This window comes from Chiloscyllium plagiosum, chromosome 36 (genome assembly GCF_004010195.1).
Source record: "Chiloscyllium plagiosum isolate BGI_BamShark_2017 chromosome 36, ASM401019v2, whole genome shotgun sequence".
Lineage (NCBI taxonomy): Eukaryota > Metazoa > Chordata > Chondrichthyes > Orectolobiformes > Hemiscylliidae > Chiloscyllium > Chiloscyllium plagiosum.
In genome coordinates this window covers 10170814-10183561 of record NC_057745.1, presented here as the reverse complement: position 1 = coordinate 10183561, position 12748 = coordinate 10170814, and the positions used below count along the sequence as shown (strand labels likewise).

At 41.5% G+C, this 12748-nt stretch overlaps 1 protein-coding gene across 1 annotated transcript in view; it reads right to left on the bottom strand.

The window, feature by feature from the left end:
• Nucleotides 1-8286: 8286 nt before the first annotated feature.
• Nucleotides 8287-12748, bottom strand: part of LOC122540943 (UDP-glucuronosyltransferase 1-2-like) — a 9510-nt gene continuing 5048 nt past the window's right edge. Inside the window, exon 2 of the mRNA XM_043677277.1 lies at nucleotides 8287-10232. Within this exon, the coding sequence (XP_043533212.1) occupies nucleotides 8594-10225 (1632 nt within the window). The 5' untranslated portion in view covers nucleotides 10226-10232 and the 3' untranslated portion in view covers nucleotides 8287-8593. The remainder of the gene's footprint in view (nucleotides 10233-12748) is intronic.

Genomic DNA, 12748 nt, shown 5'->3' with positions numbered 1-12748 from the left:
GCCTAGGAACCCTCCAACCACACGGGATGAATGTAGATTTCTCTAGCTTCCTCATTTCCCCTCCCCCCACCTTATCTCAGTCCCAATTCCCGAATTCAGCACTGCCCGCTTGACCTGCAATCTTCTTCCCGACCTCTCCAGCCTATTACCCACCCACTCTCCGGCCTATCACCCTCACCCTCACCTCCTTCCATCTATCGTATTCCCAGCGCCCCTCCCCCAAATTCCACTCCCCCACTACCTTTTATCTCAACCCGCTTGGCACACCAGCCTCATTCCTGAAGAAGGGCTTATGCCCGAAACATCGATTCTCCTGCTCCTTGGATGCTGCCTGACCTGCTGCGCTTTTCCAGCACCACACTTTTCAACTTTCTTCAGCAATAGTCAAGCTCTGCACTACCATGCTACTATTTAAAATATTTTATAGTCAAGTGAGATCCATGGTCTACCATGGCTCAGCAGAACTTTTCTCATGCAATCTACTGCTCTTCACCTCATTATGTATGCAACTGGGCACTTAAGAAGCTTTTTTGGGGAATGGCATGTGCTGGATATGCTTGTCTCTAATTGGGGACCCGCCAGCGTTCATGCACAGGCACCATGTTTTATGTCCAGTTGCACACCATTTCAGATGCTACAAGCCAGAAGATGCCCCTCAAACTGTGCTGGACCAGCCTCTATTTTTACACCACGGACCAGAGGAAAGGAAAGCAATGTGAAATAGAGAGGAGCTGGCAGCTTCCAAATAGCTAAGTCAGCATGAAGAAAGCAGCTAAGAGCCAGGAGATGTATCCTGCATAGATGCATGGGGTGTGTGTATATCCCTACGTTCACAGGACTGGGTAGAAATATGCAAGTGTTAGCTGTCCCTGAGTTCCAAAGTGTTGACGTTCTGAAGGGCTGAAGTGGTGCTTGAGTAGATCAGAGTGCAGTCTTGGCAATGTCATGAGGCTGTTGGTTTGCCAATGCTAATGTATGTACATGAGGGTTGAAGAGGATGATGGTCATGGATCATGCAGGAAGGTTATTGAGAAGAAGCAAGTGGATGATGTCCAGCATGTAGCAAGTGGCAGCCGCCAACTACCTGCTCTGATTTACTTGTCCAGATTCTTGAAAGAAGGAGCTGAAAATTGGAAGTGGCATTTCTACCAGACACCTTTGGGCTTTAATGAGGTTGCACAGGAGAGAGTGCAAAGAGGTTTACGAGAATAGAACATAGAAGAGTACAGTACAAGTCCTTCAATGTTGTGCCGACCTTTTTTACGACTCTAAGATCAAACTAATCTGCGTACCCTTCATTTTACTATCGACCCTGTGCCTATCCAAAAGTCACTTAAATGATTAAAGGGATAGGCCATTTCAGTCACAAGGAAGAATTGGAGAAGTTGGGAATGTTTTTCTTGGAGAGAAGGTAGTGAAAAGAAGATTCGATTGAAGGTTTAAAAATCATGAGGGATCGAGACAAAGTGGATGAAGAGAAACTGTTCCTGCTCGCAAACAGATGAAAAGCCAGAGGGCACAACTTTTAAAGTGGTTTGCATAAGGAGCAAATGCAAGATGAGAGAACTCTCACACTCTCTCCAGTGCAACCTCATTTAGGCCCAAAGGTGTCTGTTAGGGTCTGGAAAGCACTGCCTGGAAATGGGGTGGAGGGAGGTTCAATCGAGCATTCAAGCATGCATTTGAGGATTATTACAATCCCTTTCAAATTCTGTCATGCCATTCGCCCTCTAACCATCATGACATTTTTGCAACCGCCAATCTGTTCATCAGTGCACTCACTACCATCCTTGATGCCCTTGTCACCAACATAGTCTCTCTCAATCATTTCTCCTGGTGTGGCCATCACCACATCTTTCAAATACCCAAGGTATCCAGGCACAGAACTTAATACCAAACAATGTTCATTACCAGAACTAGCTGAATGACATAAATTGCTAGCTATCAGGTCATTCTTTCCTTTGACAAACTGCTCACTATTCTGGGATCATCCTGAAATGGAAGGATATCACTTAGGTTGTTTTCTTTTCTCCACAATGAAGTATCACATGAAATCCCTGTCCCCTTCTTTCTCACTCTGACCATAGCTCAGTTGGTACTAATCTCACCTCACTATCTTTGACTTCAGTAAGAACAGTCCGTAGGCTTGCAAAATTATAAACTTATTAAGACAGTCATAAACTAGAGAATTTTTTAAATGTGGAAGATATCAAGGAAACAAACTGGTCTTTATTAGAGGAGAATGTTCTGCATAAATCTGGCTTATTTGGACTACCATATGCAGTGATAGCTAATTAATTACATAAGCAATGCCCAGTGATACATGTACAAAAAAGTTAAAATGTCAGTCAAATTATACAGAATGCTTTCTTTATAATCATGTGATTTTATAATGGCATCTTATAATCAGAGACAGCAAAAGTAATCTATTCTTGTTGGACTCCTGTTCAACCATTATCAGCTGAGTGTCAGTTCTAACCAATAATGAGAAACTGATGCTAAATGCAAAATATTCTTTGTCTTTGCAGCAGTGAATGGGAGGACACATGATTCTGAAAATTAACACTTTGTCTCCTTCCAAACCTCAACGGAATTGTTCATGGCTTTGTTTTGCCCAACAGCTTTATACATTTCAACGACATTTTTGATAACTAAAGACGTAGCACTATGTGGAGCCCACAGCAGTGTAATTGAAGCCAGCTGACTATGCCTATTTTACATTATTACCTTTCCATAATCAAAATTTAGCTTCAACTCTATGACCTACATCAACAATGTAATTAATTAATTATTTCATGGGATATGTAACCAACAAGGCCATTATTTATTGCTCATCCCCAGTTGTCCTTGGACTGAATAGCTTTCAGAATGTAGTTAAGAGTCAATTACTTTTCTGCAGTTCGGGGGTCACATATAGGCCAGTCTACTAGGGATGGCAGATTTCAAAGAATAAAGAATGAAAAACAAATAACTTTACAGCACAGGATCAGGCCCTTTGGCCCTCCAAGCCTGCACTGATCCAGATCCTCGATCTAAATCTGCCTCCTATTTTCTAAGGATCTGTATCCCTTTGCTCCCTGCCCATTCATGTATCTGTCTAGATACATCTTAAATTATGCTACTGTTCCCGTCGCTACCACCTCTGCTGGTAACGCATTCCAGGCACCCACCACCCTCTGTGTGAAGAACTTTCCACATATATTCCCCCTAAACTTTTCCCCTTTCACTTTGAACTCATGAGCCTTACTAATTGAGTCCTCCACTCTGGAAAAAGCTTCTTGCTATCCACCCTGTCCAAACCTCTCATGATTTTGTAGGCCTCAATCAGGTTCCCCCTCAACCTCCTACTTTCCAATGAAAATAATCCTAATCTACTCAACCTCTCCTCATAGCAAGCACCCACCATACCAGGCAACATCCTGATGAACCTCCTCTGCACCCTCTCCAAAGCATCCGCATCCATTTTGGTAATGTGGCAACCAGAACTGTACGCAGTATTCCAAATGTGGCCGAACCAGAGTCTTATACAACTGGAACATGACCTGCCAACTCTTGTACTCAATACCCTGTCTGATGAAGGAAAGCATGCCGTATGCCTGCTTGACCACTCTACTGACTTGCATTGCCACTTTCAGGGAACAATGGGCCTGAACAGCCAGATCTCTCTGGACATCAATTTTCCCCAGGACTTTTCCATTTATTGTATAGTTCGATCTTGAATTGCATCTTCCAAAATGCATCATGTCTCATTTATCTGGATTGAACTCCATCTGCCATTTCTCTGCCCAGCTCTCCAATCTACCTATATTCTGCTGCATGCACTGACAGTCCTCTGACTGACCCCAGTCCACTGACATGCACTATCTGCTACTCCACCAATCTTAGTATCATATGCAAACTTGCTAATGAAGCAACCTACGCTTTGTGGGACATCACTGGTCACAGATCTTCATTTTGAGAAGCTCCCTTCCACTACTACTCTCTGTCTCCTGTTGCCCAACCAGTCCTCTATCCATCTAGCTAAATCACCTTAGACACCATGCGATTTCACCTTCTTCATCGGCCTTTCATGGGGAACCTTATCAAATGCCTTACTAAAGTCCCTGTATATGACATCTACATCCTTTCCCACATCAATCAACTTTGTCACCACTTCAAAGAATTCTATTAGGCTCGTAAAACATGACCTTCCCTGCACAAAACCATACTGCCTATCACTGATAATCCCACTTTCTTCTCAATGGGTATATATCCTATCCCTTAGAACACATAACACTTCTTCTCTCCTTATGCAGACTTGACCTAGAGTAATTAAAAATCTATCCCTAACCTCAACATCCACCATGTCTCTCTCCTCGGTGAATACTGATGCAAAGTACTCATTAAGAGTCTCACCCATTTTCTCTGACTCCACACATATCTTTCCTCTTTTATCCTTGAGTGGGCCAACCCTTTCCCTTGTTACCTTCTTGCTCCTTATATATAAGTAAAAGGCTTTGGGGTTTTCCTCAACCCTGCTCACTAAGGATATCTCATGACCCCTTTTAGCCTCTGAAGTCCTCATTTCAGATTGGTCCTACATTCCCAATATTTTTCCAAAGCCTCATCTGTCTTCAGTCACCTAGACCTTATGTACACATCTTTTTTCCTATTAGCTAGTCTCACAATTTCACCTGTCATCCATGGCTCCCTAATCTTGCCATTTCTATCCCTTATTTTTACAGGAACATATCTCTCCTGAACTCTAATCAACCTCTCTTTAAAATCCTCCCACATATCGAATGTGTATCACCCTTCAAACAGCTGCTCTCAGCTCCTGCCAAATTTTGGTATAGTCGACCTTCCCCTAATTTAGCACACTTCCTTTAGCACCACTCTCCTCTTTGTCCATGAATATTCCAAAATGTTTGTAATTGTGATCACTATTCCCAAAGTAATCCCCCACTGTAACTTCAACCCCCACCTGGCCAGGCTCATTTCCTAACACCAAGTCCAGTATGGCTCCTTCCTAAATTGGACTACTTACATATTGCTCTCCTCCTGGATGCTCCTCACAAATTCTGTTCCATTCAGACCTCTAACACTAAGTGAATCCCGTCTATGTTGGGAAAATTAAAATCTCCTATCACCACTACCTTGTTGCTCCTACATCTTTCTATGATCTCTCTCCATATTTGTACCTCTATCTCATGTTCATTGTTGGGAGACCTGTAGTACAATCCCAACATTGATACCGCACTCTTCCTATTTCTGAGCTCTGCCTGTATTGCCTCACTACTCGAGTCTTCCATAGTGCCATTCTTCACCACAGCTGTGATATTTCTTTTGACCAATAATGTAACTCTTCTACCCCTTTTACCTCCCTCTCTATCATGCCTGAAGCATCAATATCCTGGGATGTTTAGTTGTCAATCATGCCCTTCCCCCAACCAAGTCTCAGTAATAACAATATCATCATACTCCCAGGCACTAATCAAAACCTAAGTTTATCTGCCTTACCTATTATACTTCTTGCATTAAAACAAATGCACCTCAGACCACAAGTCCCTCTGCATTCATCCTCCATTTCCTGCCTACTCTTCCCCTTACTCACACTAACTTCATTATCTAGTTCCTTACAGGCTTTAGTTACCACTTCCTTCCTGTCCACCAAACTCCGCATTTGGTTCCCATCCCCCTGCCACATTAGCTTATGTCACATTTCCTTCCCGAAAGGATGTCATATGAACTATTGTGCAAATCAAAGAGGATTTCATGGTATTGATACTCAATTAAAAATATTGGGAATTACACCAAAAGCTGTTGCTGGATTTGAATACATATCACCAGGACATGTAACTAACTATAGTCTGTTGGTTAGTAAACCTGCAACATTACAGCGATGTCACCAACTCAATTCCCCACATGCCCCATTGGATACAGTTAATCTCAGAAACATGTTGACTGCCCAGACAGGAGCGAATGAACTTAGGGGGTAAGAACTTGAGAAGATTTTGGAGCTCAGGTTGATGTTCTTGATGTAAGTTTGCTTGCTGAGCTGGAAGGTTCATTTTCAGACATTCCATCACCATACTAGGTAATATCATCAGTGAGCCTTCAGTGAAGTGCTAGTGTTATATCCCACTTTCTATTTATGTGTTTAGGTTTCCTTGGGTTGGGAATGTCATTTCCTGTGTTGGTGATGTCATTTCCTGTTCATTTTCTCAGAGGGTGGTGGATGGGATCCAAATTGATATGTTTGTTGATAGAGTTCTGGTTGGAAAGCCATGTTTCTAGGAATTCTCATGTGTGACTCTCTGTTTGGCTTGTCCTAGGCTGAATGTGTTGTCCCAATCAAAGTGGTGTCCTTCCTCATCTGTATGTAAGCATACTAGTGAGGGTGGATCATGTCTTTTTGTGGCTAGTTGATGTTTGTTTGTCCTGGTGGCTAGTTTTCTGCCTGTTGGTCCAATGTAGTGTTTGTTACAGTTCTTGTATTTGTAAATGATGTTCGTTTTGCTTGCTGTTTGTATCGGGCCTTTTAAGTTCATTCGCTGCTGTTGTAGTGTGTTGGTGGGTTTGTGGGCTACCATGCTGCCAAGAGTTCTGAGTAGTCTGGCAGTCATTTCCAAGATGTCTTTGATGTAGGGGAGTGTAGCTAGGGTTTCAGGACATGTTTTGTCTGATTGTTTGGGTTTGTTGCTGAGAAATTGGCGGACTGTCTTCATTGGGTGCACGTTCTTTTTGAATACACTGGTTTTCCTCTGCTCTTCGTAGTTCCTCTGTGCTGCAGAGTGTGGTGGCTCATTGGAATAATGTTATAATGCAGCTTCGTTGTGGGTGCTGGGATGATTGCTTCTGTAGTTCAGTATTTGGTCCATATGTGTTGTTTTCCTGTAGACACTGGTTTGAAGTTCCCCATTGACTGTTCTCTCTACTGTGACATCTAGGAATGGCAATGTGTTGTTGTTTTCCTTCTCTTTTGTGAATTTTTTGCCAATAAGGATATTATTGATGGTCTTGAACATTTCCTCTAATTTGTTTCATTTAGTGATGACAAAAGTGTCATCTATGTAGCAGACTCACAGTTTAGGTTGGATGGTTGGCAGAGCTGTTTGCTTGAGTCTCTGCATTACTGCCTCTGCAAAGAACCCTTGTATTGGAGATCCATTTGGTGTTCCATTGGTTTGTCTGTAGGTTTTGTTATTGAAAGTGAAGTGGGTGGTAAGGTATAGGTCCACTAGCTTGACGATGTTGTCCTTACTGGTGAAGTTGGTGGTGTTTGGTATAGGTGTCTTTGGTTCTTCTAATAATGTAGTCAGTGTTTCTTTGGCCAGGTTGATGTTGATGGATGTGAACAGGGCTGTTACACCAAAGGAGACCATTATTTCATCCTCTTCTATCTTGGTGGATAGAAGAGTCTATGGTGTTCAGAATTTTTTTGGTGGAGCGAGTGGAGTGGCATGAGTCTTCTAAGTGTTTTAGTCTTTGGTGTAGCTGCTTGGCTAATCTGTACATTGGTGTTCCAGGTAGTGAGACTATGGTCTGAGGGGGCTCCTGGGTTGTGAATTTTGGATATTCTGTGGAAACATGGCGTGTTGGATCCATCTGGTTTCATTTTTTGGAAGTCTGTCTTGTTTAATTCTCCAGATATCTGAAGTTTTTTCAGTAGGGCTGTGATTTAGTTCTCTAGTTGTGGGGTCAAGTCTATCGCTATCTGTTTGCAAGTGTCAGTATCTGCAAGCAGTACGTTCACTTTCTCAATGTAGTCTGTTTGGTTTAAAATGACTGTCAAGCATCCTTTGTCTGCAGGTAGGAAAGCAATGTTTTTTATCTTCTTTGAGTCCTTCTAGTGCTTTCCTTTCTTGTGTATTGAATGTGTTTCTTTCCTTTTTCCTGCTTAATGTTGGTACAATGCTCTGTCTGATGGTTTGCTGGGTTTCTTCTGTGAGTTCTAGCCACAAAAGGACATGACCCACTCTCACTAGTATCCTTACATACAGATGAGGAAGGACACTACTTTGACTGTGACAACACATCCATCCTAGGACAAGACAAACAGAGACACGCACAAGAATTCCTAGAAGCATGGCATTCCAACCAGAACTCTGTCAACAAACACATTGATTTGGATCCCATCTACCACCCTCTGAGAAAAAGAACAGGAAATGACACCACCAACACAGGAAATGGCACCACCAACACAGGAATTGACATCACCAACCCAAGGAAACCTAAACACACAGATAGAAAGTGGGACATAACGCCTGCGCTTCACCAGAAGCTCACTGATGATGTTACCTAGTCTAGTGATTTAATGTTTGAAAATGAACCTTCCAGCTCAGCGAGCAAACTTATATCCAGGAAAGGACTTCTCTACGCAAATCCTCTCAGGGCACCTCAGACATTTCATGTTCGTATTTTTGACTAGTCATGTGAGAATAAATTTTGAATAATACTCAAATATTGTGTTCTTCACACAGTATGTGACGTAAGTACAGAATTTTGCTGCTGTTGTCTAACATGTTTGCCAATCATGTAGTATTTTCCCAAAAGTATTAAAACATATAATGTCTAGACAGGAATGCCCCTTGCCCAATTCAAAGCATTAAATTCAGTGAATTTTTTGCTTTCTCTTCCAGCCAATTTTACAAACTGTCTTCAATAGTAGGACTGTCAGCACAGTAGTCATGATGAATAAAGACAACAGAAAGATCATCACATCTACACAATAGTAAGCATACCAGGGGAGTCGGTAAGACTCTGAGCGCAAATGTGCTGCCCCTTTGTGTCGCGCAACATACTCAATCCAGAAAATAGCTCTCTCCATTGGAGACTCAGGTTGGTCTTTGTGGAGAGCAGAGAGTTTCTGCATGTTCTCCCGATAAGATGTGTTATATATAACCTCATTAAGTGCCTGCAGTAGATCTGTTGACTGCATGGTTGTGATGCTAATGACTTTTGCTGCACCTCTGACTTCAAGTCTGAGTAAATTATCAAACTGATCAAAAAGCAGAGGTATGCCAACTACTGGCACCCCATAATAGATGGCTTCATAAACTCCATTGGTGCCACCATGGCAAATGAAGGCTCGTGTTTTGGGATGCCCAAGTAGATCACTCTGAGGGATCCATTTTGCCAGTAGTGTATTATTTCCAATGTTGGGAGGGGTTTTTCCATCATATCTCCAGATAACCTTCTGAGGCATTTGAGCAAAGGCCTCTGCTATTTGCATTGTAATGTGCATTGGCAAAGAGCTGACGATGGTCCCCATTGACATGACAATAATCCCATGTTCCCCTGAGGACTGGACAAATGCTTCAAAGTCTGTCTCCAGTGGTTTAGATGGTTTACACTGGAATCCTCCAATGTAAACAATATTGGGCATGGTAGGTCTTGGGAATTCAAATGTAAAATCAACTCTTATCAGCCACACATCTGCCCTTGAAAGAATAGTCTTAATGTCTGTGTCTGGGTCCAGATAGCGATGGCAGAGATCATTGTAAATCGGGTGAGTAATAAAATCTGTAATCAGTTGTTGAACAAGACTTATGATGACATTTTGTGTTCTTTGGAGAAAACTCATTTTATCTGTCAGTCGTGAGCCAAGGACTGGGACGTAGGACAGTGGCGATGGGGCAATTAGCAAATGAGCTTCACCACTGCTAAGCGAACGGACATTATATATCACGGGGAGTTTTAAATAATATGCCAGCATTGCACCTGTTGCAAAAAAGGGATCAGTGAGTATTAAGTCAAAGTTTGCACTTTCAAGTTGTTTTAGCAAAGTTTTGTTTTCAAAAACTGCAATGTTAAATTCTCGAGCCCAGCTATGACACATGTGCAGAAATGTTGAAATATAATATTGGAACTTCACAAAAGTCCATAATGTTGATTCATTTGCCATGGCTTCTAGCATATTTTGTACAAATTGTCCTACAAATTCTTCATTTGAACTTTGGGTAAGGAATCCTTGCATTTCCACCACAATGGATTGATATAGATCCGGCCTTTCTCTGATGTACCAAGATGTTGAGAAAAACAGCACAGTAATATCGTGCCCCTGAAGTTTCAGCTCTTCGATTAGAACTCGCATATTGACCCAGTGACTACCCTCGATAGGTACAACCAAAATATTAGCACCTTCATTCATCGGACACGATAGAATGATAATGATACTCAGAGCGTATGCGACCTGGAACCTACTTTTCCTTTCAAGACACTCCATATTGAGAATAAATTGCATCCAGATTCTGTTGAAAAATTGAGAATAAATACAACATAAATTTAGGAAAATTAACATAATAAATAGGAGCAGGGATAGATTATAATGCCCCATGTACCTCTGTCTTTCAATTAGATGGATGAAACCTGTCAACTCGACTTTCCCACTAGTTCCCTTGATTCTTAAGTGCCCAAAAATCTATTGACTTCAATCGTAATCATTCTTGATGACTGAAAATCAAGACACTGTGCGATAGAAAATTCCTAAGATTTATATTTCCGGATGAAAAACCCTAACTTCATCTGAATAATAAGTGGCCAACCACTTCTCTGAAGTAATGACCCTGTGCTGTGCACCCTCAAAAGCAAGTATACATTTCCTTAGGTAGAAGGACCTGAACTAAACAGGTGTGTGATCTCTCCAAAGTAATATTACAACGGCAGCAAATTTTCCTTATTCTTATACTCCACTTCCCTTCCAACAAAGTATAATATTTCATTTGCTGAATTGCTTATTGTGCCTGTAAGTTCATTTATTTTATGATTTGTGTACAAAGACCCCCAAAGTCTCCCAAATTGTAATATTTATGTTTTCACCGTATTAAAAAATCCTGTTCTTCCATAGTTCCAAAAAATGATTTTTTAAATGTAATTATGCATTTATATTTTATTGCTTTAATGAAGTGTGATCTCTGGCTGAATAACATCTTTGAAATCCAACTTGGGATGCAATAGATTAGATTGTGATGGATTTGCAGTTGAGGAGCAAAGAGCATCCAGTCCCAATGCAAGATCAGGGAACAGCAAGTTCTCCAAAGCATCAGGGACCAACATTTTTCAGCATAATGCTGCAGGGGTAGAAAGTTCAAGGACAGAAAAACAGTGTGTGAATCAACAGCAAATTCTATCACAATGGAAGAGCTGGGGACTAAAGTTCCACCTTTCGTGATCTTGTCTGCTCCACTTTGGTGACTTCCTATTCTGTGCAATCCTGTCATGGATATAAGGTTTGACCTCACGTGACAAGAATGGGAATTACCTGAGCCCTGAGCCTTTAGCTTTCAGATGATTGAAAGCTATTGTAAGATCTTTGTGGTCTCCTGTCTGAACCAGATATTGTGTGATTGGTAAAAACAAAGTAGCAAGACTGTAAATAACTTCAACATAAGCTACAATTATGTCACAAGGTCTGCCTATTTATCACCATTGTCAGGGATTAGGGTCAAGATGTGATAATTGCTTTGATAGCCTGTGCTCATTAGTAAGATGGTGCATGACAACAGTGCATTTAAATGCAGTGATGAACACAACAATTTAAAATTGCACTAACCAATGGTTGACAAAAAATTGGCTTCAGGATCCCTATTTCCACAGAGCTCGTATCTAGCAATGTTCGGAAATGTTGGGAGGCATGGATGGGGTCCAGCTGATACATTCTCAATGCACACTGTCCAGCACACTGTTCATTAAGCATTTTGCAAACAGACTGAACCAGATGTTGCTCAAATGCGGCATTTTATAGCACTCTCAAGTTCACACTTAAGTGTTAACAAGAGGAAGACAGGATAGATAATAGGATAGATAACACTGTAGGGCATTGTAGAATTTGTGGGCATATTCTAAAAATTAGGGCCAGACCATTCAGGACAGATGTTAGGCAGCACATCTGCACAGAAAGGGTAGTAAATGTTTGAAATTCTCTTCTACAAATGGCAGTGAATGCTAGATGCCAGATTTAATTTTAAATCTAGGATAGAAACATGTTTTTGTTAAGTAAATGTATTGAGAGATATGGGCCAAAGGCACATATATGGAATTAGGCCACAGATCAGCTATAATCTCATTGAATGGCAGAAAAGGCTCAAGGAGCTGAATGGCTTTCTCCTGTTCATATGTTAGCATTTTATGGTCACAAAAATGCTTGATTACATAATGATACCAGCACAACCACGGCAACAAGGGTATCAGGAGACCTTGGTCAATTTTGCTCAACTGGTGAATTTCTTCAACTAATGGAGAACAAATGGTATTTAAAGATTGAAAAGTAGGCATGAAGTAAACAGAAGGTTACACTTTCCAACTAAGCTTACACTCAGGAATTTAAACAGAGTGGAGGCAGGTACTTGTTGTTGCCACTAAGAAACAGAATCAGCAAAAAAACCCGGAAATGACACCACCAACCCCAGCAGACCCAAACACAAATAGCAAATGGGACAGAACACCAACACTTCACTGGAGGCGCACTGATGATGTTACCTAGAATGGTCTGTGAACAAACTTACCATCTCAGTGAGCAAGTCAGCAACCTCATCTGCAATGTGAGCTGCAAATTTTCTTGAATACTCTGATCATCCAACTAAATCATTAATCTTGATTATCTGTCTACAGAGGAGAAAGTGAGGACTGCAGATGCTGGAGATCAGAGCTGAAAATGTGTTGCTGGAAAAGCGCAGCAGGTCAGGCAGCATCCAAGGAACAGGAGAATCGACGTTTCGGGCATAAGCCCTTCTTCAGGAATGAGGAAAGTGTGTCCAGCAGGCTAAGA